General features: G+C 38.2%; 2 protein-coding genes across 6 annotated transcripts in view; one reads left to right on the top strand and one right to left on the bottom strand.

The window, feature by feature from the left end:
- The first annotated feature begins 10,014 nt into the window (after positions 1 to 10,014).
- On the top strand, positions 10,015 to 21,776 carry DIMT1 (DIM1 rRNA methyltransferase and ribosome maturation factor). Of its 4 annotated transcripts, XM_007079911.3 has the most exons (12): positions 10,015 to 10,203; positions 10,528 to 10,601; positions 11,991 to 12,077; positions 14,408 to 14,469; positions 14,553 to 14,646; positions 14,733 to 14,782; positions 15,860 to 15,983; positions 16,352 to 16,444; positions 17,489 to 17,553; positions 18,334 to 18,397; positions 19,611 to 19,717; positions 21,238 to 21,776. In XM_007079911.3, exons 1-12 carry the CDS (start codon positions 10,125 to 10,127, stop codon positions 21,278 to 21,280), a joined length of 942 nt encoding a protein of 313 aa, XP_007079973.1. In that variant the 5' UTR covers positions 10,015 to 10,124; the 3' UTR covers positions 21,281 to 21,776. The 4 variants fall into 4 exon arrangements, with proteins under 4 accessions (XP_007079973.1, XP_042843537.1, XP_042843539.1 ...); XM_042987603.1 differs by lacking the exon at positions 10,528 to 10,601 and having other exon boundaries at positions 10,122 to 10,203; XM_042987605.1 differs by lacking the exons at positions 10,015 to 10,203; positions 10,528 to 10,601 and adding an exon at positions 11,101 to 11,234.
- The window catches only part of KIF2A (kinesin family member 2A), a 65,424-nt gene continuing 60,052 nt past the window's right edge, over positions 21,455 to 26,826 (bottom strand). For both annotated transcript variants that reach the window (XM_042987586.1, XM_042987592.1), the window contains exon 20: positions 21,455 to 24,945. In XM_042987586.1, the coding sequence (XP_042843520.1) occupies positions 24,860 to 24,945 (86 nt within the window). In that variant the 3' untranslated portion in view covers positions 21,455 to 24,859. The remainder of the gene's footprint in view (positions 24,946 to 26,826) is intronic.

Here is a 26,826-nt window from a genome sequence, read left to right as displayed (position 1 = left end):
AAGTTTATTAGGAATATGCAATAAATATGTGTGTGTATGTGTATAAATATACATATGAAACCTAATTTGAATTAAAATGAAGAAATTGCTTTAGAAGAATAGATCTTTTCTGGGGAGGCTGGACAGCTCGGTCAGATAACCATTTGACTTCAGCTCAGGTCATGATCTTGAAGTTTGTGAGTTCGAGTCCTGCACTGGGCTGTCTGCTGTCACCATAGAGCCCCCTCCCCCCCACCCCACCAGCCCTTTCCCTAATCACGCCTTCTCTCAAAAATAAACATTTTTAAAAAATTTTTTAAATTCTACACATATATATATATATGAAATGGGATAATGGATCCTTTGGAAATTTAATAAAAGGTATAACTTAGAAAAATGCACACATACAAATTTTGCCTACAACTCCCGGACTCCCAATAAAATGCACTTGGGAAGTCCTAGCTTCAACTGTTATGAATGTAAAACCTACTCACATACTATGTACAAGAGAAATATGTACACCTAGATAAATAACCTCATATTACTGCATTTCATTGCTATGTCCTTATATTCTCAGATTCTTTAGAGGAAAGGGCAAACAAATAATTAAATCATTGGGTCTGTTCAGAATATATTTGAAATATAAATATAAATTCAGTGTTTTCCCCCCTAAATACCTGAGAACTGAAGAGAAAGAAGAAAGTTGAGGAAGCAAATGCTAAAGAAACACTGGCTTACTCACCTCTCAATCTCAAGTAGTTTCCAAGATGCAAATAAGTGTAACAACAATGCAACTCATTTTGCATCAATAATTACAACTAACTACTACCAAATATTTCCTATGTGCCAGTTCTAAGTGTCTTTTAAGTGTCTGACATTGAACTGTAGACATTTCACATAATTTTATTGATTTTCATCCTACCCTATATGGAGAGTATCCTTTTCCTTATTTTACAGATTAGATGATGGGAATTTGTCATTTGTCTAGGTTCAAATTCTGGAGGAACCCAGAATCAAATTTAGATATATGCGTTATAGTTGGTAGGATAAAAGGATATCCACATCCTAATAACCCAAAACTTGTGCATATATTAGTTTTCATGGCAAAAGGTACTTTGCAGATATGGCTAAATTAAGAATCTTGAGATGGAAAGATTATTTTGCATTATCCTGTGGGCCTAATGTAGTCATAATGGTGCTTTATAAGAGGGAGGGAGGAGTGTCAGGGAGAGATGTGACCATGGAAGCAGAGTTGGGAGTGATATGAAGCCATGAGTAAAGGAATACAGGCAGTCTAGAGAAGCTGGAAAAGTCAAAGAAACAGATTCTCCCTTGCAGCCTGTGGAAGAAACTCAGTCCTGCAGAGGATTTCAGACTTCTGACCTTCAGAATTCTAACATAATGAATTTGTGTTGTTTTAAACTAGTTTGTGCCAATTTTTTACAGCAGCAATAGAAAACTACCACATGGGGGCGCCTGGGTGTCTCAGTCAGTTAAGTAGTTAAGCCCCTGACTTTTGGCTCAGGTCGTGATCTCACAGCTAGGCTCCTGAGCTGCAGCCCCACATTGGGCCCTGCACTGACTGCTCAGAGCCTGGAACCTGCTTCAGAGTCTGTGTCTCCCTCGCCCTCTGCCCCTCCCCCGCTCACACTTTGTCTCTGTCTCTCAAAAATAAACAAACATTAAAAATTTTTAAAAATGGGGCAGCTGGGTGGCTCAGTTGGTTAAGTGTCCACCTTCGGCTCAGGTCACGATCTCACGGTTCGTGGGTGTGAGCCCCATGTCAGACTCTGTGCTGACAGCTTGGAGCCTGGAGCCTGCTTCGGATTCTGGGTCTCCCTCTCTCTCTGCCCCTCACCTGCTCATACTCTGTCTCTGTCTCTCAAATAAACCTTAAAAAAAAAAAATTCAAAAATAAATAAACGTTAAAAATTTAAAAAAAAAAAAATGAGGCGCCTGAGTGGCTCAGTCGGTTAATCGGCATACTTCAGCCCAGGACATGATCTCACAGTTTGTGAGTTCCAGTCCCATATCAGGCTCTGTGTTGACAGCTCGGAGCCTGGAGCCTGCTTCAGATTCTGTTTCCCTCTCTCTCTGCCTCTTCCCTGCTCATGGTCTCTCTCTCTCTCAAAAATAAACAAACATTAAGAAATAAATAAATAAAAATTTAAAAGAAAACTAACACATGTTCCAAGTCATAGGCTTTCCAGTGTGCTACATTTGAGCTAATAATGCAACTTGTGTGAAATTAGGTCTTGGGCAACTCTGTTATTTTAAGATAGCTCTCATTACATGCTTATCAAAAAACTCATCAATGTTAACCAGGTTAGGAAAATAAGTCTTCGGGAAACTAATTGATCTGCCCTTGGTAATAATATTAATATTTGTAGCGGATTCAGTTTTACGAGTTTTTAAAAACTTGAAACAATATAAATGTCTTTTTCTTAATTTTTTTAAGTTTATTTTTTATTTTGAGAGATAGTAAGAGTGGGGGAGGGGCAGAGAGGGAGACACAGAATATATATAAATATATGTATATATATATTTGACGATCAAAAAAAATAAAATCTTGCCATTTGCAACAATGTGGATGGAACTAGAATGTATTATGCTAAGTGAAATAAGTCACAAATATCATATGATTTCACTCACATGTGGAATTTAAGAAACAAAACAGATGAACATCCAGGGGAAGGGAAGGAAAAATAAAATAAGATAAAGACAGAGATGGAGGCAAACCATAAGAGATTCTTAACTATAGACAACAAACTGAGGTTGCTGGAGGGGTGTTGGGGGGATGGGATAAATGGGTGATGGGCGTTAAAGTCACTTGTTGGGATGAACTTTGGGTGTTACAGGTAAGTCATGAATCACTAAATTCTACTCCTGAAACCATTATTACACTATATATTAACTAACTTGGATCTAAATAAAATTAAACAAAGAAAAATAATAAATAAATTTCTAGTTTGGAAAAGGAAATGTAAGAACATCTTCTACCTATAGTTCTTTTTTCAGTGAAATGGGCATTTTTTTCCTACTGGTAAGAACAAAAACTGATTCAATTGTTTTAGAAAATAATTTGTTGGGGCCCTTAAGTGACTCAGTTGAGCATCTAACCCTTTTTTTTTTTAATGTTTATTTATTTTTTTTTAAATTTATTTATTGAGAGAGAGCGAGCACACATGTGGGGGTGGGGAGAGGAGAGGGAGAGAGAATCCCAAGCAGGCTCCATGCTGTCAGCTCAGAGCCTGATGCAGGGCTTGAACTCACAAACCATGAGATCATGGCCTGAACCGAAATCAAGAGGCGGGTGCTCAACTAACTGAGCCACCCAGGCACCCCAAGACTGTTTGACTCTTGATTTTGGCTCAGGTCATATCCCAGGGTTGTGGGATCAAACCCCGCATTGGGCTCCGTGCAGAGCATGGAGCCTGGTTAAGATTCTCTCTCTTCCTCTGTCCCTCTCTCCTGCTCACACGCACTCTCTCTATCTCAAATAAATAATAATAATAAGAAAGTAATTTGTTAATATATACCCAGAGATTTAAATGTCCATACAGTTTGACAAAATAATTCCATTCGTGGAAATCTGTAATAGGGAAATTATCAAAAGACAGAAAATATTTTTCACGTATGTACTAAAGTGTGCATGACTCTTTTTTTACAACAATGGTATGAGAATGATTTAGTAAACTCTTACACATTCACAAGAGGAAATCTTCCTCAGCATCTTTGGATACTGGTGATCAATACTGTACAACCTGGGAAAGTGCTTTTCATGTTACTATATTTTATCAAAAAATAACAGTAAACTGTATGACTTCAATTATGTTACGTGTTGCTAAAACAACAGAAGAAAGCAGGGAATGTCAAAATGTTCAGAGGTTATCCTAGCATGGAGAGATTATAGGTAAATTTTTCATCTTCTTCCTAGTTTCTGTATCTTCCAAGATTTTTCCAAGTTAAATTTTTGGTTTTGTTATCTTGTTTACAATGTATTTTGTTATGTTGTTTACAATGTATTTTGTTTATCATGAATCTTAGATCAAATTGTTATTAAAAAATAAAATTGATTTAGATTGTTGAAGTAAAATTATAAAAGTACAAAATTATAAAAATGTAAAAGTATATTAGATTGTTATTAAAAAGTAAAATTGTATTCGAGTGCCTGGGTGGCTCAGTCAGTTAAGTGTCTGACTTTGGCTCAGGTCATGATCTCATGGTTCGTGAGTGAGTTCAAGCCCTGTGTCAGGCTCTGTGCTGACAGCTCAGAGCCTGGGGCCGGCTTTGGATTCTTTGTCTACCTATCTCTGTGCATCTCTCCTGCTTGCGCTCTGTCTCTCAAAAATGAATAAACATTTAAAAAAAAATTTTTTTTTAAGGAAAATTGGATTTAGAATGACTCAGTATCCTTTACTTCCCTGATCTCCCACAAGTGATGAGAGCAAATGACTCGAATGTTCACATTCAGCTGAAACTACAGACCAACGGAGCTCACAGATGCAGGCAGGTGTCCTGTTGTGGGATGGGCACAGGCTTCCACTTCCTCCTCTGCTGCTTACTACCTGAAGGACCCCAAGCAAGTACCTTTAATCTCAGTGAGACTCAGTTTCTTCCTATGTAAAATAGGGTAATCATGCTTGCCCTAACAAACTTCCCAGGGTTTCACTGAAAATTAAATTCTGTGAAAAGCACTTCAAAATCCATAAAACAGAATATAAAAATATATAACTGTAGATCTTAAAATAAAATATATAACAGGCTCTATTATAATTCACAAGTAGAATTCTTAGTACGATAATAATTTATTTTTGTTATATTTGTAAAACTTCAAAAAACTTCATTTTGTAACATGATACATACTATTTTATGGGGAGGATATGAAAAAATTTATCTGACAGACACTTTGGGGAGAAACAATTATTAGATATTAGATATTCAGTGACAATGTTTAGACTCCTGCTGATAATAAACAGAGGCCATAATTGTGTTTCTTAATTACTTTTCTTAATTTAAGATAGCATTTATAATGATCTGAAAAAAAGTTAAGAGTATGTTTATAGAAGAATCTTTCCCATAATATTCAAGGTATATTAACTTCTTTCAGCCAAATTTCATTATACTTTTCTGTTAAGATTTAAACAGCCTAGTAGAAATTAAGACACTAGGTACTTTTTTGAAATTGTCCAGCTTTGTAAGGCATAATTTTATTTACCATTGAGATTTGAATATTGGCACAATAATAACGTTCATTGTTCTAATGAAATTGAACAATTGATATTATTAGATTTCAATTTGTTTTCTGTCCAAGCGAATTATACTCCTTTTTCATAAGAACACAGTAGATGTTAATGAATGTGTTAAAAGTGTGAAATTCAAACATTCTTAATGTTTTTACTTTTCTCTTTACTTTTTTTTAATGTATATTATTTTTGAGAAAGACAGATTGCAAGTGGGGGAGGAGCACAGAAAGAAAGAGATAGAATCTCCAGGCTCCAAACTGTCTGCACAGAGCCCAAAGTGGGTCTGAAACTCAAGAACTGTGAGATCATGACCTGAATCAAAGCAGGCCGCTTAACTGACTGAGCCACCCTGGCGCTCCTATGACTTTTCAATACATTAAAAGTCTATAAGGAAATATATTTTACACAGGAAAATGCTTACCTTTTATTGTTATTCCTTATTGTATTCCCTGGCACATTTAAAATGTTATCATTTCAGGCATGCTGGTAAACTTAAGTAAGCCTCTTCTACCAAAGCAACTGCGATTATAATTCTTTTTCAACATTTTTAAATTTATCTTTGAGAGAGAGAGAGACACAGCACAAGCAGGGGAGGGGCAGAGAGAGAGACACACAGAATGTGTGCTGAGCTGTCAGCACAGAGCCGGATGTGGGGCTCGAACTCACAAACCACAAGATCATGACCTGAGATGAGGATGGACGCTCAACTAATTGAGCCACCCAGGCGCCTCGATTATAATTCTTTTTCCAGTTATGACACATTATATCAAAACCAAAATAAAATAAAATAAAAATGGCAATGAATCCATTGTGCAACTCCAAATTGAAAAATAAATATTTTTAATTAACAATGGAGATAAACATGAACCAGAAAAGCATAAGATTATATAATTCAAAGCCATTCGTGGCTGCAAAGATAACTCAAATACATTCCAGCATCAATTTCCAATTCTCATTTCTTTAATGCAGCTCATAACCCAGTGTCACACAACTTCCTAGGATTCATGGATCCATGGTGCAACCCATTTTGTCTCACTTCTGAAAGCCGCCTTGAAACTAACAGAAAAAAAAAAAGATGATGTCATATGGCCATTTTATTTATGTAATTATGTAATAAGGGGACCCCTGTGCTTATGATGGTAGCCCTCCCCATACTCTTTCATTTCTGTAGAAATTCCTCAACATACTTTATTTTATTGCAGAAAGCAATAAATCCTTACCTTTGGTGTACATCAGACTTTCCTGGAGGGTTTGTTAAAAATGCATTTGCCAGGGCCCAATCCTATTCTGATCCAGAATGTTCAAGGTGGGGCTTGGAAATGTAAATTTTCATTATGGGCTATATTAGTTTGCTTGGGCTGCCATAGAAAATACCACTAGAAAAGTTGGGGGGCTTAAAGAATAGAAATATAGGGGCACCTGGGTGGCTCAATCGGATGAGGGTCTGACTTCAACTCAGGTCATGATCTTGTGGTGTGAGTTCAAGCTCCACATCGGGCGATGCCATCAGCCTATCAGTGTGGAACCCACTTCTTCGGATCCTCTGTCCCCCTCTCTCCTCCTCCTCCCTTGCACTCTCTCCCTCCCTGCAAAAACAAAAATGTATTTTTCACAGTTCTGGAAGCCAGAAATCCAAGATCAAGGTGTCAGCACGGTTGGTTTCTCCTAAGGCCTCTCTCCTTGGCTTATAGATAGCCACCTTCTCCATGTGCACAGAAGGTCATTTCTCTGTGCACACATGACCCTGGTATCTGTGTATACAGATGTGTATACAAACGTCCTTTTAAAAGGATACCAGTTGTTGGATTAGGGCCCAGCTTAGTGATCTCACTCCTGCTTGATCATCTCTTTGAAGGTCCTATCTCCAAATATAGATACATTCTGAGGTACGAGAGATTAGGGCTTTAACATATGAATTTTGGGAGGATACAATTCAGCCCATAACATGTGCCCTAGTGTTTCTGATGCAGGTGGTCGAAGATTCATATTTAGACAAACACTAATTTAGACTCTAGGCAAGGTAACTGTGCACAGTCACCTCCGTCCCTTTGTTTTCTGTGGCTTAAAAGATGTAGCCTCTTCTAGGAGGGTCTTGCTATTTTACGCCTAAAAAAATAGCATTTGGCTATCATTTGGTTTTCCATCCTTATGGTCTACCCTATTTACTCTTTAGCAAAAGCAAACGGGGGACTTCCTTTTTGCAGAATCCTAAACTATGAAAAGAGGGATTCCGTCTAGGACACAGACTCACCCATGAGTTTAATGCTAAACCACTTTTTTTTTTCCAACTGGTAGAGCTATCTCCCCACTGCAAAATTTCAAGCTCTCCCTGGCCTATCCATATGAATTCTCCTAGCAAAACCTGCACCCCTCTTTCTTTCTAGCATACCATTGTAGTTACCTTCACAGTATCTCCTACCTTCAAGCTTTCCTCACTGTCCTGCAGTTAGTTGTAGCAGAAACGGCCAGAGTGTGAGATGTACTGTGAGTCACTTTTAGATTTGTGCTCGAAGGTCTCTGATCAAATTATCCCCATCATGGGAGTCTCGCCACACCATGCTATATAAAATAACCTCTCCCACCCACCCTGTTGAACTTTATCTAGCTCCTCTGCCTTGCTTTTTTCCCCCGCATGTTCATCACCACCTTCAGAATGTCTGTTTTCCCCCCACTAGAGGGTAAGCTCTGCTTTGTTTTGCTCACAGCTGTATCCCCAGAGTGCAGAACAGTAACCCAGGAAAATGAGCATGTCCTTGAGGTAATCTTGCATTTCTTTTGTGAAGTAAAAGGCAGGGCCTTCTGCTGAAAGGGAACTGGGGAGGTGGTAGGCAAGCGGGCCTGAGAAGAATTCAGGTTTGAAGATCTTTTATGGAGAATGGGAAAGGATTAGAGGAAATTCAAAAGCACTGGCTGGGCAGGGTTCAAAACCCAGCTAAAAGTGGAGCCCATGAATATCTCCTACCTATGGTACTGTGTGATGTCCCACAATTCTCACAGCCTAGAGAGGAGGAGAAAATGCAAAATGGTTACTTTGATTCTACCAATACTCCTTGGCGTAACATTTTCGGCCATTTGCAGTAAGCCCCTATTTACGTTTCCTATTAATTCCTCAGCTATACCACGTTTCTTTTTCTCCCTTAAACTCGTTTATATCTTCGCTTTGTGAGTACGGTTTCCTCTGAATTCCCAAATTTCCCCTTGCTAATTTTTGTCTTTCAAGACTCCACTCAAATATTGTATTTTGAAAATGTTCCTCACTGTGCTATGATCATACCTTTTTTTTTTTTACAAATACACAATCTTTGGAATACAGATGCATCTGTCATTTACTGTGTGAACTTGAGCAAGGTATTAATTTTCTTAAAGGTAAGCTTTTTTTTTTTTTTTTTTTTTTTTTTTTAGCTTGTTAGAACAAGTTGGAGAGGAGCAGAGAGAGAGAATCCGCAGCAGGGCAGAGCTGGATTCAGGGCTGTATCCCATTAACCCTGAGATCATGACCTGAGCCTACCGAAATCAAGAGTCAGGCACTTAATCGCCTGGCCCACCCAGGTGCCCCAAGATAATAAACATTTTTATCCTTCATCGTCCTCATCTGTAAAATGGATATAATGATAAGACCTATTTCAGACACTTGTTTGAAAAGATTAAATAATGTACCCAAAATATCTGGCATGTAATTGAACACCAAATGGTGTTATTATTGTAATAACTTGCATGTCTCCCTCTCTTGACAGAAGGTTCCCTAAAAGCAGAGATCACGTCGCTTTTTATTCCTAATAGTTGACGCAGTACCTGGAATAATGTAGATTCTCCAGAATTGTGTAATAAATTAATCATTAATGAAATGTCATAAGTAGTTGAAGATGCTACTAAGGTTATGAGTTTTTTACTGAATTAGAATAACAGCAAAGAGAGGCCAACGCTGGGGAACGCACACGTGTTAATTTAGCAAGGAAGAGGCAGCGCTGGTAATTCAAACCGTTTCTTCAAGAAAATAGAGTACACACAAAAAAATAAAAAACGTGGCCAAACAGACGTGGACTTTGTACGCATGGAGCTTACAGTCAGATACACCGTACTACAACAATACTCAATCCATACTTATTACATTTACAGCGTTTCGGACTTTCTGCCTCTCGCTCCCAATAGAATAGACTGAGAAGAGCGGTTTCCTGTATAAACTTTGAATCTCCAGCACCCAGTAGAGTTTAATAGTTGGAGCCCGATAAACATTTAGGTAATTAATGAATGGCACAAAAAGGGAGCAAAGCAACTAGACGCCGTAGCTCAACAAGAGATTTGTTAACATTCTCGGAGCTCCCCTCCACAACCCAAGAGGCGAACTCGCTCGCCCCAAGAGCAAGCTCCTTAAGCCGAGATCTTAGGTTTCCCACCCCAGAATTTGCTGGGAAACAGGAGGGAGGTGCATGACGGAAAGACACCTTTTTTGGATTTCAGGGATCCAGGACCTGGCTTGAGGGAAATATCCACAATCCTAAAGGCCTCGCGTAATTTAAACCTCCTCCACAACATGGAGATCACCACCCCAAAACTTACTTGACCAACTCCGCGCAGTTAGGCGAGAGACCCGCTTCGATTCTAAACTAGCCAATCCTAACTGCCAGAATCGGCGGCGCGGTGTCTTCTGGGATCTGTAGTTTCTCGAGTTTAGGATTTCCGCCTGCTCATGACTACAATTCCCGGCGACCACTGGGCTCAAGGTCATTCCCCTTTCTTGGGGCGGGGCCCAGGGCGAACAGGGGCCGGGCCCTCCCCCATCCCCCACGTGGCGGGGAGTGGTCCAGGCACTCCTAGGGTGGCAAGTTCCCACGTGTAGTACGGGGTAGCCGGCTTTGGTCCTCTCTGATCTGCAAGGCCTGTAGGTCCGCGCCCGTGGTGATGCCAAAGATCAAGCCGGGGACGAGCGGCCGCCGCCGCGATCGACTTAAACAGAGCCGGGAGCTGAAGAGCGCCGGAGGTGGGGACAGCCGGGAAGGGGCTATGCTCAGGTCCGATCACCGGGAAAGACATAGTCGGGTGCGCGGGCCCTGATCTGGGCCGGGACTGTGAGGCCGGTGGCGCGGCGCTCTTGGATCGACGGCCGCAGGCCTTGCGCAGCCTCTGGCTTCCTTTCCTGCAGAAGGGGTGGACTTGAACTGGGTGTCACCTAGGCTCCTAGCATGACGTTTGGTGCCTCTGGTTGGCGCAGACACCTTCCCCCAACCACCCTGCATTCTTCTCTAGGACGGTCTAATGTCTACTTTTCGTCGGGAAATTAAGGCTCTTCCGTGTTTTCTTCCAGGACTCATGTTCAACACGGGGATTGGGCAACATATTTTGAAAAATCCTCTCATTGTTAACAGTATTATCGATAAGGTGGGTGTGGAAGAGGAAAATGAGAGTTGTGGGCTTATTGATTTTGTTCTTAGGAATACTAAAGCGCATAGAGGATGTCTGTCACAAAACAATTGTTCTGTAAATACTTGTGGAATGAATCGAAGAACTGTCTAGGATTCACAGACTGTCTTTGGCATGATTTGCTTTGTTCTGTAGGTCTGGGTTTCTCCTGCCTCCAAATTCTTTCTGTAGATTATTTACCTCATAGGTAGACATATGGACTTGTTCAGTTCCACATTAGTATTATTACTCTATGCCTAATCACTTTTTCTAGACACCGTCTATCAATTTTTGTTTACTCCAGAGCCTAAAAAGATGTTTTAATGACAGCTTGGGAAGTTTTTTTTCCCCCAAAGAACCTTATATGGTACAATCCAGTGCCTCCTTTATGAGTTATGGATGTTCTCTTACTATTCTGGATGATTGAGTACTAGAACATGAAATTTATGTGGTACAGGATATTTTCACGGTTACAAAGGAAGCATCCTAGAGCTGTAGAGAGAGCATTATGTATTTAGAGAATCTCATCTTGACTTAGTGTCATTTGCAAAACGAAGGCCTAATGTTTTAACCTTTTTGGCTCATGGATTTCCTTTGAGCGTCTGATGAAAGGTGTGTACCCAGGACACTGCAGCTTTGTACATACAAACACCCAGGTTTGTGTACAATTTCTAAGTATTCCTATCCCTAAAACTATACTGAGTTGAAAATTGAGAAATGCTGGTACAACATGCTACAATTCTCAGGCGAGCTCTTCATATATAGTCCTTTCTTGTTTGAACGTGCTGATAGTGACAGAGTTGGTGAAAAGATGCTGTTGGAATCATTTGTAAGATAGCAAACAGAAAGCCATTCCCAGAAAGAATAGCTATTCCTGCTTTTCTGATTCCTGTTTTCTGACTCCTAACTGCCCCAACTTAAAACAGGTGATAGAGGGGCACCTGGGTGACTCAGTCAATTAAGCATCCAACTACAGCTCAGGTCATGATCACACAGTTCATGGGTTTGAGCCCCGCATCGGGCTCTGTGCTGACAGAGCCTGGAGCCTGCTTTGGATTCTGTGTCTCTCTCTCTCTCTCTCTCTCTCTCTCTCTCTCTCTCTCACTCTCTCACTGCTCCTCCCCTGCTTGTGCTCTCTGTCTCTCAAAAATGAATAAACATTAAAAAAAAACAACAACAGGTGATAGATTTCCACTTGCACCTAACGTTAAAGAGAAAATTTTGTTAAGCACATAGATCATGAAGGACTCGTAACAGTGGAGTCAGAATAAGATCTCTTAACCATATGCTTTTAAGCAAAGATAGGTATAAATTAAATGATGTGTTCATATGTGCTAGTAAAGCTAACGTGGTCGTGCTTGCTCGCAGGCTGCCTTAAGACCAACTGATGTGGTGCTGGAAGTTGGACCTGGAACTGGCAATATGACTGTAAAGTTGCTAGAAAAGGCAAAAAAGGTAAAAAGGGAATTTTGTGTTTTGGTATCAGAAATCATTATGTCGGCAAGCTCACCTGGTTTACAAATAGAAATCTATTTTTAATTAATTGCTGTTATTTTAACAGCAACCCTTGATCCTTTGCTAAAAGCTTTATCTTTAAAAATATGGGCGGGGCGCCTGGGTGGCTCAGTCGGTTAAGCGGCCAACTTCAGCTCAGGTCATGATCTCGAGGTCCGTGAGTTCGAGCCCTGCATCGGGCTCTGTGCTGACAGCTCAGAGCCTGGAGCCTGTTTCAGATTCTGTGTCTCCCTCTCTCTGACCCTCCCCTGTTCATGCTCTGTCTCTTCCTGTCTCAAAAATAAATAAAACGTTAAAAAATTAAAAAAAAATTAATTAAAAAAAATAAATAAAAATATGGGCAACGGGCGCCTGGGTAGTTCAGTCAGTTAAGCATCCAATTCTTGATATCCACTGAGGTCATGATCTTGTGGTTCGTGGGATCGCACATTGGGCTCTGCACTGATAATGTGGGACCTACATGGGATTCTCTCTTTCCCTCTCTCTCTGCCCCTACCTTGCTCAGTCTCTCTCAAAATTAATTAATTAATTAAAAAAACACATATGCAGGATGTAGGCAAGATGAGTAAAAGTGGTCAAAAGATACAAACTTCCAGGTATAAAAAGAGTAAGTCCTAGAAATGGAATGTACAGCAGGTCACTATAATTAATAACATGCATTGTATATATAATATATATATAAATGTTTTTAATATTTAATTTTGAGAGAGAGAGACTGAGTGTGAGCAGGGGAGGGGCAGAGAGAGAGGGAGGCACAGAATCTGAAGCAGGCTTCAGGCCCTGAGCTGTCAGCACAGAGCCCAGTGCAGGGCTTGAAATCATGAACTGTGAGATCATGACCTGAGCGGAAGTTGGACGCTCAACCGACTGAGTCACCCAGGTGCCCATATGTGTGTGTGTGTGTGTGTGTGTGTGTGTGTAATGTTTGTTTGTTTATTTATTTATTTATTTATTTATTTTGAGAGAAAGAGAGTGCACAGGGGAGGGGCAGAGAGAGGGAGAATGAATCCCAAGCAGGCTCCGCACTGTCAGCACAGAGGTCAGCATGGGGCTCCAACTCACCAACCAGGAGATCCTGACCTGATCTGAAATCAAGAGTCAGACACTTAACTGACTAAACCACCCAGGCGCTCCTTTTGTTGTATGTATATTTTAAAGTCGCTAAGAGAGTAGATCTTTTTTTTTTTCTTAATTGTTTTCTTTAACATTTATTCATTTTTGGGAGACACAAGAGCGCAAGTGAGGGAGGGGTGGAGAGAGAGGGAGACACAGAATCGAAAATAGGCTCCAGGCTCTGAGCTATCAGCACAAAGTCCGATGCAGGGCTCAAACCCATGAATAGTGAGATCGTGACCTGAGCCGAAGTCAGACCCTACATCGACTGAACCATCCAGGTACCCCAAAGAGAGTAGATCTTAAAAGTTCTCATTACAAGACAAAATTTTAACTGTGTGTGTGGTAATGGATGCTAACTAGACTTTTTCAAAATATATACATACTGTGCAATATAAATATAGGCTATGCTATACACCTGAAACTAATAGAATGTTATATGTCAACCATATCTCAATTTAAAAAAATGGATTACAAAAAAAGTATGGGATATATCAGTCAGGAAAATAGAACCCATGTTAGATATTTCAATACAGGGTATTTAATAGAGGGAATTAGTTACAAAGTTGTTAGGTGACTAAAAGAATAAAATGGAAACACTGAAGTAACCCAAAAATAATAATTACAAAGAGTAGCTACCGCCTCTAGGCTCCAGGGGACAAAGCATGGAGGCTGGAGTATTGGGTGCTAGAGGAGCAGATCTGAAGAGCTGAAGCATGAGTCTCTGAGATTGGGATACTGCCTGGCTGCTGCTGGTACCTTCTGTGTCTCAGTTTCCAATTAAATGCATCCAAAATTTCAAAGTGGGGTTAAGGGAACCAGTACACATTAGTGAAATACCCACAGGCCAGCAACAGCCAGAAAGTTACTATCCAGAGGCCTCAAGGGGCACAAGGAGGGAACTGTGTTACCAGAGCCCAGTAAGAAGGGGAGCCGTTGAACAGGTGCCACTCAGAGTCTACTTATCTCAATGGTGGGGGGTTTTTTTGTTTGAAATAGTAGAGTATAAATGAAGGAATATTAATGGTAGAATTGGGAAAAGAAATTTAATTCCTCTTAATCATGTAAGAGTTATGACTGAGATAACAAGATTTACGCTCCATAATTTACCCCCAAATACCGTTTTCTGTTTTGTGCTGTTTTGTTTTTTAACATAGGTAATTGCCTGTGAACTTGACCCAAGACTAGTAGCTGAACTTCACAAAAGAGTTCAGGGCACGTGAGTATGCAAGTTAGAATTAGAGTGCATTTCAATCTTGTGAAACACTATCTTTTTTAATTGCTTTTTTTCCTTACTATTAGGCCTCTGGCCAGCAAACTTCAAGTACTGGTGGGTGATGTGTTGAAAACAGATTTGCCATTCTTTGATGCCTGTGTGGCAAATTTGCCATATCAGGTATGTGTCCAAATTGTTGGGAACATTATACAAACATACTTCTGTGGTGTGTCTTTCTCAGAAGTAACTCGTGAACTCTCTTACAGATCTCTTCCCCCTTTGTCTTCAAGCTGTTGCTGCACCGACCTTTTTTCAGGTTTGTGACAAAAGACCAAAATTACCGCCATATCTTGGGCCAAAGATGAAACACAGCCAAAGATGAAAGTCAATTCAATTAAAAAACTGTTGGAGAATCAAGAATGTGTTCTGTAGAAAGTATCTATTTGTATGGAGGTCTTTCTTTCCTTTTTATTCAGTTGACATAGTTATTTGGGGGAGGTGTGGTATAAATCCCGCTTCTGAGACCAGGCAGCCCTTCCCTGTTTTCTAATACTCTTTCCATTAGTCCAGGTCAGACTTCTTTTATTACCTTATGTCTAGACAATTGCAGTGGTCTCCTAACTGGTCTCTAGCACGATATGTAACAGGGGTTTTCAAATTCCAAGTCAAAAACCCTTTAGTAGTTTAAATTTCTTGAGTCATGACTGTCATTTTTTTAATGACATGGCATAGAGTATATCAGAGAGCATGCATTGCATGTGGCCCAGGTGATTATAATTTTATGAAACTTTTGCTTGAGTTACATGAAAACACATATAATACAGATAGTTGTGGCGTGGCCTGCAATGTCAAAGGTATTTCCTGGTCTGATGCATTGTCAAAAAAATTTGAAAGTCAAAGCCCAGCTGTGAAGGTGCTCTTCTCCGGTTCAAGAGCCTCCGAAAAGCCTCCCCATTGCTTGCCGAATAAAAAGCCCACGTTCCTTACCTGTTATATCCGGAGGACGCCAACGTCACAATCTGTCTCTCCTGCCTCTCCTTCCATAAGGGTGTTTGCTACCCTATAAATACCACTGGGCTCCTGAGCAAATTTTGTTAGTTTGGGAGGGTAATGGACTCGGGCTTATCTGAAATACTTTCTCATCTGATCACCGAGGGCTTACATACGCAAGGATTGGAGGTGCAGCCATTATAAAAAGAAAAGCCAGATGGATCATTTTATGGTAATAAAGCTAAATCTGAAACTGTTCTGCCTTCTCAGCAGCTGAATGAATTCTCATTAACCACAGATCTTGCACTGCTATTTCCCACCTACGACAATTAATTGAAGTTAAGATACGTTTACAGTTAAAAGTGACCATTTTCCTTACTCTTTTCTACTACTGTCTCTTCAGATGTGCTGTACTTATGTTTCAAAGAGAATTTGCTCTCCGACTAGTTGCAAAGCCTGGAGATAAATTATACTGCAGACTATCTATCAATACACAGCTGTTAGCACGTGTGGACCATCTGATGAAAGTAAGTGACTGTTAGTGAAATAATATGGCTTACCTCATCCTTGAGCATCTAGTTGTGTCTTCTGTGAGGAAAGCATATTTAATCACTAATTTAAAACTGTATTTGAAAAAAAAGGAGGGAGGTGCCTGGCTGCCTCAGTTGGTTGAGTGTCTGGCTCTTGATTTCGGCTCAGGTCATGGTCCCTGGGTCAGGAGATTCAGCTCTGCATCAAGCTCCGTGCTGAGAGTGGAGCCTGCTTAAGCCTCTCTCCCTCTCCCTCTCCCCCTTCCTTGCTCCTGTGGGTGCATGCACATGCGCTCTCTCGCTCTCAAAAAAAACAAAAACAAAAAAGCAGTTTTTGAGAGGATTCCTTATTTTCTGATTAATAGGTTGGAAAGAACAATTTCAGGCCACCACCAAAGGTGGAATCCAGTGTCGTAAGAATAGAACCCAAGAATCCACCACCACCTATCAATTTTCAGGTGAGATTAAAATACTAGGTCATTCAATAAAGTCGGAAAAAAGACCAAGCTGGGAGATGTGTGTCTCTAGCAGCAGAAAATATTGAGTCAACCTAAATGTCCAAGCAGGAAAATGCTAATTATGACATCTGTGTAATTGAGTAGATGGAATAATTGGATGTAAGATCATTGTGAAAAGCACAAAAAAGCATGGAAAATGTTTGCAAAAAGTGCAGATTAGAATGCTATTGCAGGGGTGCCTGCCTGGTGGCTCAGTTAAGCCCCTGGCTCTTCATCTCGGATCAGGTCATGGTCTCATGGTTCATGGGATTGAGCCCCATGCTAGGCTCTGCATTGACAACTTGGAGCCTGCTTGGGATTCTCTCTCCCTGTCTCTCTGCTGCCCCTCTCCTGCACGTTCTCGGTCTTTCAAAAAAAAAAAAAAAAAAATAGAATGCCAGTGCATAATTGCATACTAAAGAGTATAACTATGGAAAACCTGTATCTATTCGACTTATTCAAATAAAAATTTGAACAAACAAGATAGAAAACAAGATAAAATAAAAATAGTTGGATTTGAGTAATCTTCTGGGTAGCAGTTTTTAATCAAAATTCATGTTTCTGCAATTAAGTAGTTAGATCACTGGATGTAAAACCATACTGCGGTCGGCTTGGATAAAAACATGATTTCTTGTGTGGTCAGTAACCAATGGTAAATGGACTGGTTAGTTACCTCTTCTGGGTCGTTTAGGGATGTTGCATAGGCTATATTCTAAATCCTATTAGGAATCATGTTTTTTGAAAATGGTACTTTGATTTTAATAAATGTCACATTCTTTATTCAGATGTGGAATAATTTTTTTTTATTTTTAAAATTGAGGATAAAATATTCAGTGAAGTGCACAAAAGTGCAAAAATCAAGTACATATCTTACTTTTTTACACGTCAATTAGATCAAAATACAGAACTCCAGAAGGTTCTTTTCAGTTTTATATATTAAAAGACAATACCTAGAAGACAGGCAGGTTTGATATTTTATAACAAATGATCCATTTTCTGTTTTAGGAATGGGATGGCCTAGTAAGGATCACCTTTGTTAGGAAGAACAAGACACTGTCTGCAGCATTTAAGTGAGAATTTTTCTCATTTATGATATATGAAGGACTATTGCTGTAGAAACTGCTAAGTATTAGAATTTGGTAACAGATACCTGAACAGATAACCTAAAGTGTAAAGATTATCCATGTCCAGATATACTTTACCTTTTACACTAACTTGGTACTCTGGGAGGCATGAAAATTTAACAAAGAACGTTCCTAGGAATTTGGAATTAGATCAGGTTTTTTGGCAAAACGGAAAAAAAAAAAAAAAAAAAAAAAACCCAAAAACTGACCACACATCTGTCTCATTTTTCCTTGGAAAAATGGGGTAGTGGGTCCTTTCCACACCTATGAAAAATTGATGCAATTTTATTAACTTGGAAAAAATTCTGTAAGAGCAATTTGAGGCCTAAGGGAAAAAAAGAGGTTCTGAAAGCTGTAATTTCACTTTTTTTTTCTTTTTGAGGTGATGTTTTGTGGAGAGTCTAGAACTCCTTTAAGAATTTCGAAAAGGGGCCCCTGGGTGGCTCAATTAGCCATCCAACTCCTGATTGCAGCTCTGGTCGTGACCTCATGGTTCGTGAGCTCTAGTTCAGCATCGGGCTGCCACTGACAGCATGGGACCTGCTTGGCAAACTTTACCTTTTAAATATAACCAGTCTGTGGTTGTTTCACAAGTTTAAATATTAACACCTTTTTTAGTCCCTTAATTTTACCATGTGGAACATAGATTTAAATTTATAATAAACTGAAATTATTTATAATCTCTGATTTTGGAGTAATAGTGATATCACTTCCTTTATATTATAGGTCAAGTGCAGTGCAACAGCTTTTGGAAAAAAACTACAGAATTCACTGTTCGGTCCATAATATTGTAAGCAAAAAAAGTTTCTGTGGTCTCTTTGGTTTCGATTTGCTGTGTTTCAAAATGCCCCTCTACTTCTTACTCCTTTTCATCGCTAGCTTACTAATTTTGCACATTCCATGCGATCCTTAAAAGCGATATTTAACTAACACAACCTTAATATTGAACCCTAATATGTCAGTATTGCAGTATATTCTTGGACCAGAGCTGAGCAGCCTGGATTACACCACTAAGCTTAACTGTACAGTTGTTCTTAGACATAAAAAGAGATTCAGTTGACTCGTAATTTTCTTAAAGCTTTAGGCATGTGTAGTTTGCTCGGCTCAAATTATGTACCATTTGCTATACTCTGAATTGTGATCATTCCTTGTTTGTTGCTCACGTAGCAATTCCAGATTTAAAGTTACCATTCTGTGACTTTTTTTTTTAAATCCAGAAATTGGCATAATTAGAATGAAGTATAGGCTGAATAGATTTTTGGTTATGAGCCTCTTTATCATCATTATCTGTGCAGCATTTTCTTTAACCAATGTTGTATGTGGGTAAGCCCACCTACACATAACTATATAGTAATTATGTGATGTTTGATAATTTTTTAATTCAAATTAATTAAACAGCAGAAAGATAAAACCAAATTTCCATTGTATTTTTGGACTCAGATCTTTTATGTAGCTTAATATATTGCTACTTTCAGTTTCTCTTCTTATGGACAAAGTCATAAAACATCTGTCTGGGTAGGAAAACATTAAACTGGATTAAGAAAAATATTTGGAGAAAAAAATGTGTGGTATGAAATATTTAATATTCTCAAAGGTTGGAGGTTATCTCTTTGAGAAAATTTGGCTGGTAAAATTAAATTTGTGCCAAGAAAATGTGAGATTATTTTTAAAGGAGTAACATCTGCTTTAAAATTTAGTTTGCAGCTTGATTTATTTTGTGACATAAAGTACCTTAATCCTGAAACTGACCATCCAGAATTTTTAAGAAAGGGGGGAGTATACATGAGTAACTCATTCAGTTTTCTGAGAATCTGGTATGCACTGAAGAACCACTGCATAACTGGTGGTCCGAGTCTTATTAACTGTACAAATAGGCTTTTCAAACTGTCGTAAGCAGATAAAGGTGACTATTTTATCAGTTACTGAGCTAAACAAACAAAAAAGAGTCAACGTGACTTCATTAAAGATATGTTGTTCATTTATTCTGAATCTTATATTGATAGATAATACCAGAAGATTTCAGCATAGCAGATAAAATACAGCAAATCCTAACCAGCACAGGTTTTAGTGACAAGCGGGCCCGTTCCATGGACATAGATGACTTTATCAGGTAATTACATTTTTCTTTTTTCCTAAGGTGTTTACATTTCTTTACTGTGACACCCTCAGATTAGAGATTTAAAGGCTTTTAAGCGGTATAAGGTGCTACCTGGAGTTATTGCATAGCACTTCCATGGCATGGAATAGTATTTGGTGTAGAAGATGGAGGCTAGTTAGTTGCAGCAGAATGAACATTTTAAGAACAGTAATAAAGAACAGTCCGAGCCTGGAGATAGCCTCTGTGTCAATGTGTGTTGTGGTGTGTGTGCTCCTCCCCTTCAGCCTCTTCCCCCAACTCCCATTCATAGTTCATCTTAACGTGTGTCTTCATAGTAGCCTGGAAGGTAGAAGAAGCATAATGGATATAGTCGCATCTCATCGTTTTTCTCTGATGGGAATAGCTATTGTTAAAACAGATCCTACACATGAAATAATGCCAGTTTACAATCATACCTGGTTTTCATTTCTAACCAACCTGTTTAATAAAATAGTTACTTGTTTTGTAGACGGAGGCAAGTTCTACACACCTAAAATAAAAGAAGGGTGTCATAATTATCTGGGCAATGCAGACAAAACTTTGTTTTCCTTAAACAAGTAAGTGGTATGAAAGCAAAATAAGGCTTCAGTTACCCAGGTAGTTATTAACCTATACTCACAGTTTTCAATCACTAAAACTGATTTCCTAACTAATAAACCATCACTTACTGCACAGTTTTTGCCTATTTTAGCCGATTCATATTTAAAATTTCCATGTTCTAGGAGCTGAATAAAAAATGAGGATAGATTGTTACCAAAGGAATTGGTTTGACTTTTCTGAGCTGGAAACAGTTCTATATAACTAAGACAAATGGGGTTTATATTTTACATCGACAGGCTAGCAGAACTACTGAGTCTTTATCAGGGGTTAGTCATAGGAGTTGAAATTATTCATAAGAACCGATCTTCCATTTTCAGACATTCGAATCCATCTTGAACTGTCACCATCCTGAAAATAATCTCAGGTCTAAAGAAATATTTCATCTTATTTTCTTTCATTCTCACCAAATTTCTTCAAGGTTATTAAGCATATGCAGTTTGCTAACTAGGATCCAATAAATACATTGGTATCCAGAGAAAAGCAATGTGTCAGTACTTAATTTGAGCCTTAGTAATAGTGAGCCCAGAGAGGAAAAATGGACATGGATGATTAGCCATTCATCTCTCTTCAGTCTCCAGTTCCAAATAGCTTCACAAGTGCCAGTGAGCTCTTATGCCTGGATAGTGGAGGTCTAAGATAACTTGGTTAAATTCACCATGACTTAAGACATACAGGCTGTGACAAAAGAGGCACCAAAATGATGTGATTTTTAACCAATATATATCTTAGAAATTTAATTGAAGAATAAAGTTTCTTTAATGACTGGTGTTAGGAGTGGGTGGGTTTCAGAGGTTTGATGTGTTTGTTTTAGAATTCATGGTACAGGAACTATGCATTGTTATAGGTTATAAATTATCTTTTCAATACCATCTCATTTTGGTTTCTTTTTTCAGATTGCTACATGGATTCAACGCAGAAGGTATACATTTTTCTTAGGTATCTGGAAAAGAGAATTTTCAAGCCCAAGAAAAAGAAACCGCAATTATACATTTCTAACAGAGAAGATAAACTATGCTTTTGCTCCACTGGAACACTATGTGCTTGACTAGTTTTGATTTAATACTACCACTGTCACCATTTATTACTCTGAAGTTTTATGGTAGTAAGTCAATTCTAAGTACCCAAGGTTTTTTTTGGTTTTTTTTTTTTTTTTTTGGTTTTGGTGTTTTTAATATTTAACATAGGGCAGGGTCCAGTCTCTACACGGTAATCTTTAAGAGCCGCAGGCACGCACAACTTTACACTTAAACTTATTTCTAACAGTTTATTGTATAAAGATGTTACTCTTCTATTTTCTATGTTATATATTACCATGAGGGCCTCTGTAGGCCTTTGTCCCTCAAACAGACAGTTAACATATGCTTAACTCAAGTTACATATTCCCCGTATGATTTCTTTTTATTCATGTGCACAATAAAACACTTGTTTCTTATTTTGCTTCTCTCATTTTTTCTGTTCATCTTATACACCTTCTATCTCTGCCCACACCTTTAAGCTGTCCTGTAGCATCATAAGCTACTTCACAGTTCTGGATAAGCATTGAGTCTGCTACTGCCACCGTGTGGTGGTGCCGGGCACATTACTTCCAGGCATGATTTCGTCAACTGTGATAACAAGATGCTCAACTAGGATGAAATCAACTATAAGATAGTATGGTTTTTTTCTTGGGGAAAACCACTGGTTTAACGAAATTCTAAAGGGTTTTATAAATCAAAACTGGCTATGAAGTTAAAATTCCGCCCTTCAACTTACTTAAAACAAAAAAAATCTTAACCAGCCATTTTCCCAGAACTACAGGCTCCCAGTATTCACATGACTTATGGAAAATTAAAAGTTCCAGTACCTTTTCACATACTGTTCTAAGCTATTTTTAAAATGTTTTTAAGTTTTAAAATGTCAGGTTGAGAATTTTAATAGATACCATAAACAAGTCTTAATTAGCTACTATGTTTAAATCATTATTAAATGTCCTGTAATAATTACAGTAGCTGATAATTTATATGAGGAAATTAACAAAAATATCTTAATAATTGGCTTTTTAAAAACCTAACTTAATAGAAAGATTGCTTCCAAATTATTTTAACAAAGGTACACTGAGTAAACCTAGAAGGGAAGTTGTTTGCCTCAACAGATTTTTTTGGAAATCTGGATTCAGAGTGATATAGTAAAACATTCCTATATAAATGCTTTTTAATAGGAATATCAGCTTTCAAGAAGTCTGAGAAAGTCAAGAATGTTTAATCCAGATCCAAAAAATTTTTCTTTAAATAATACTGCATCAAGCCACTTTTGTTACATAAATATTAAATATACCTCAAGAGCAGGGTTTTTTTATTATCACAAAACTACTTACTTTGCAAAATTCATTTGTACCATCTCTATCTTTACAGGAAAATTTTAAGAATTAATTCTGCTTTCCCTCTTACTTCCTCTTCCCTCATGAACTGACTTTTAGTCCCTTTTCTGACCTTCAGTTTTTCCTATCTGTAAAACTGAAGGATTGGATTATAACCACCAACATCTTTTCCGGTATCAATTTTCTATAGACCTTGATCACTTATCAGAATGAAGCCATTATAGTATAAGGCAACATATTTGAACATAAGGAGACCTTCCAGAGATCGTACCCATCTTACTTAATTAATAAATTAAGATGAATCTGCTGTGCTTTAAAATGAGCAAGTTCACATCTCTATTGTCCTCTGAAGGTTGGTTAGCCTCAAAAACTACCTTTTTAAGCAGCTGCTGCAAGGTCCACAGTAACTGCTCCATTCTTTCTCTTCTCTTTGAAAAAACACAAATAGAACGTTATCTTACAACTGCAAGAAAACCTGAGTCCCTTCCAAAACAAAGGTGATTGTTCTGAAGTAAATTATCTCTAAAACTCATTCCATAGATATCATTTATTAATAAGCACATTGTGAAAATCTACATTTGTTCTAGATTTCAAGTTTACAGAGGAGCATTTCACCATGGTGTAGGATTTCCCACAACTACTCTCTGGTTTCTATGAACAATGAAGTAGGGAGTCTGGCTCATGTGACTCTCTATTCATAGCTTCCCTTTGGCCCAAATGAATGAGCATTAGTTCCTTAGAGTAAATCAAAACAAGACATCCTTGGGAGACTTTTTGTTGTTAATCTACTCCTGGACTCTATCCTAGGAACTAAGGGAAAACTCCTAGAGAGATATATAAATCTTTTAACAAAATATTTACATGAAAAGTGGCCAGTTTTCTTCCTTGGAGTAGCAATCTGTAAAAATAGTGCCACCATTTAAAAAGCAGCATACCCTAGACCAATTTATTGGTGAGGATTTGGTGATTCTCACCAAATAATGATGAAATATCACATAGTAGGTAACAGATGGGGCTTGGGTTAGATCGATCTGCCTTTTAAGGCAAAGTCAACTCTTTTTTTAGCTTAATTCTTTTTCAAGGGAGTGATGTACTGTCTACACTTGGCTTAAACTAACAGTTCTATTATGGACTACTTTCAGTGTACATGTAAATATTCATGCATCAGAAGCCAATTTCCTTTACCAGTACATTTAAAAGGTACATTTTGGGGTGCTAATGGACACTTTAACTTAAGTAATGGTATTGGTAAGGATCAAATTGCACTATTAGTCCTGTTAATACCACACTGGAACACACACTGCATATATATATGTATTATCCTAAGATAAAACTCTTCTCAGAATTTCATTACTTTTTATTATACACCAACTAGTTTATATTTTAGTTCTTTACAAAGAAAATGCTAAGAAAATTATAACCACATTATATGGTTGTAAAATCATAATTCCAGATTTCTTTACATATAAGATGGAATGGTCCAGCAGCTATGTCCACTGTCACAGACTTTAGTTCCATTCAATGATATGGCACATCCTGCAAAATTAACTAGTCACACACAAAAAATGTCTCAAATACAGTAAAAATGTACACACAATAAAGGTAATTTACAATGACAATTAAGGAATGTAATTTATCTTGGCTGTGCTTCAGAAATTGAGGGTCAAAAGCCTTAGTCAAGGCACAAAGCAGGAAGAGGTGAGCACAGCTGTCTCTAGGAGTGGGCAAGGTATGTACAATCACTGATGAGGTATGCATGCACTCAAAGGATTTAAAACTGCTCAGTCTTGCTACGAAAAATTCAACCGAGTTAAAAGGAAATGCTGTGGCTTCCCCCTACTATTCACCTCTGGATCAAGTCCACAATCTCACTTCATCATACAGAAAATAAAATTGGCAAGGATCTCCAAAAGTAAATCACTGTTTGGGTAAATGAAACAAAATGCTTCACTATTCCCAATCTTGGTTGTGCCTCGTGGACTAGAAGCATTTTGTAGACAAAGGAGTGTTTCACAAAATTGAAATGTCATTCAGGTGAAGGGACAAGACATTTTCCACAGACACTTAAAATTTCAAACTTTCAAATGGCCCTTAACAGCTGAACCACTGTATGTTACAGTAATGTGGGTTCTGGGGATCCTCTAGCAGCAAAGGCTGATTTAAAGGGCACGGGGTCTCTTCGGGTTGATTTGCTTGCTGGCCTGTTCTTCTTCTTGTAGAGCTGCACGAAAAGATTTCACTTTATCTTGGAAAAAAGAAAAGAACAAGAGAGTAAGTACTGCATCGCATGCAATACAGTATATAATTTCATGGGTCCTATCAAGTCAGCTGTCTTACTTCATAACATTAACTAACGATCTTTCCTTTTGTTCTTTGCTGTCCAGAAACTCAGAACTAAATACAATAGTCAACTATAGCAACAGTTTCATTATCCACAGATTCATGAAATTATGTTTTTTTCTATACCTTGACCTTTTTTGATCTGCTTGGTACATTTTACAGTGTTCAATTTTAGTTTATCTGAATTCCTTTTGGAGTGTAGACAGGCTAGATATGTGTGTGCTAAATGTGTATAGTCATGTCTAAAAGAACACTGAGTCTTTTTGTTTTTCAGTACTCAGTACTGAAGCCCCAACGTGGGGCTCAAAGTCACAACCCTGAGATCAAGAGTCACATGCTCTACTGACTGTACCAGCCAGGCACGCTTCAGTCTTATTAAACTATAGACATTTCTTTCCTCAATATATTAAGAAGGTTCTATACCCAATGCCTACTTTACTCAATTAAGCTATGAAATTTCAAAAGCTGTTTGAATTTTTAAAAAGAAATGTTATTTTGTACTGGAAAGGGAGACAGGGGCGGGGGATTATAGCACAATACATTTTTTGGTCTCACAATTCTGTTTTACTCTTATGTATTAACTCAGAGTCACATAAGAATAGGAAATAGGTAAACTGACAGGCAAATAACAGCTGTGAAGATGAGAAATATCTCATCTCCTTTCTTTAACTGCAGGTGATGTTTCCCACCAAACCCCCCCCCCCATCTGATAATATCTAGACATTTCTGTTTGTTTCAACTGGGGTAGTGACCACAGTCCTCTTGTCAACAGAGACCAAAGACACTGGTAAGCACTGTACAATGCAGATGATAGCACCCTGAACAATTACCCAACTTAAAATGCACTAACAGCACAAAGGTGATGGTCTTTAGAAGAAAAGATTCAAGTTGGAGTCTCAATTTCTTTCCCCCCTTCAGAAGTACAGGGGTATTTTAAAAATTAACTCTTTTGAAATTTAGAAAGGAATTTAAGGACTTCTGGATCTCATACCCGCTAAGACAAAGATAAAAGCTCTCATACTTCTTATATACCAAAATTATCTCTGAAGGGCAAAAGAATTTTTTTTCTAAGAAAGGACTGAATAATACAATAGACAGTAATTTCTTCAAAGTTATGGATATGCTTGATATACATAAATACTGAAAAAATTAAGGAAGTCAAGTGAATTGAATACCACATATTACAGAGAAAAAAATTAGAATTATGATCTGTTCGGAACAGATAAGCTGCTTGTGAATTCTGATAGATTAGAAAAATGATCAAAACACTTTAAATCAAAGCTTGAGTATGAAGAACATGAAAAACAAAAATAAATTTTAGAAATCCTACATTTTTACAATTCTGAATTGGGTAAATGGTCACTGCTGACTCTTTATAGATTATGTAAATAACCAACTTCACAAAGACCCTACTTTAAAAACTTAGCCAGTTTGGTGCTAAAAACTAGCTATTTCAATTGGGTCTCACTCTGCATTTCACACACACATGCACAGATGTCCATTCGCATATAAATGGAGACAACTAATTTGCCAATGCCTAAGAAATAAGCACATACAATAAATGCATTTCTGAAGCTACAGATAACCTAATTATAAAAAGCCAAGAAGACAAGGCATGTGGGTAAGTCACATGCTTCCCTCATTAGCAAAGCAGAAAGAATAGTTGCTGAAAGGTCTTGAGTTGCTCAAGGTCTTGAAACCTTCCCCCTGATGCTTTAAAACAAGTGTTCAAAGGAAAAACATGACACGGATGCACAGAAAAGAGATGAACGCAGATAGGAGGCTG

The sequence above is a fragment of the Panthera tigris genome, chromosome A1, assembly GCF_018350195.1.
Source record: "Panthera tigris isolate Pti1 chromosome A1, P.tigris_Pti1_mat1.1, whole genome shotgun sequence".
Lineage (NCBI taxonomy): Eukaryota > Metazoa > Chordata > Mammalia > Carnivora > Felidae > Panthera > Panthera tigris.
Note: the sequence above shows the minus strand (reverse complement) of the source record. Positions and strands in the feature narration are given on the sequence as shown.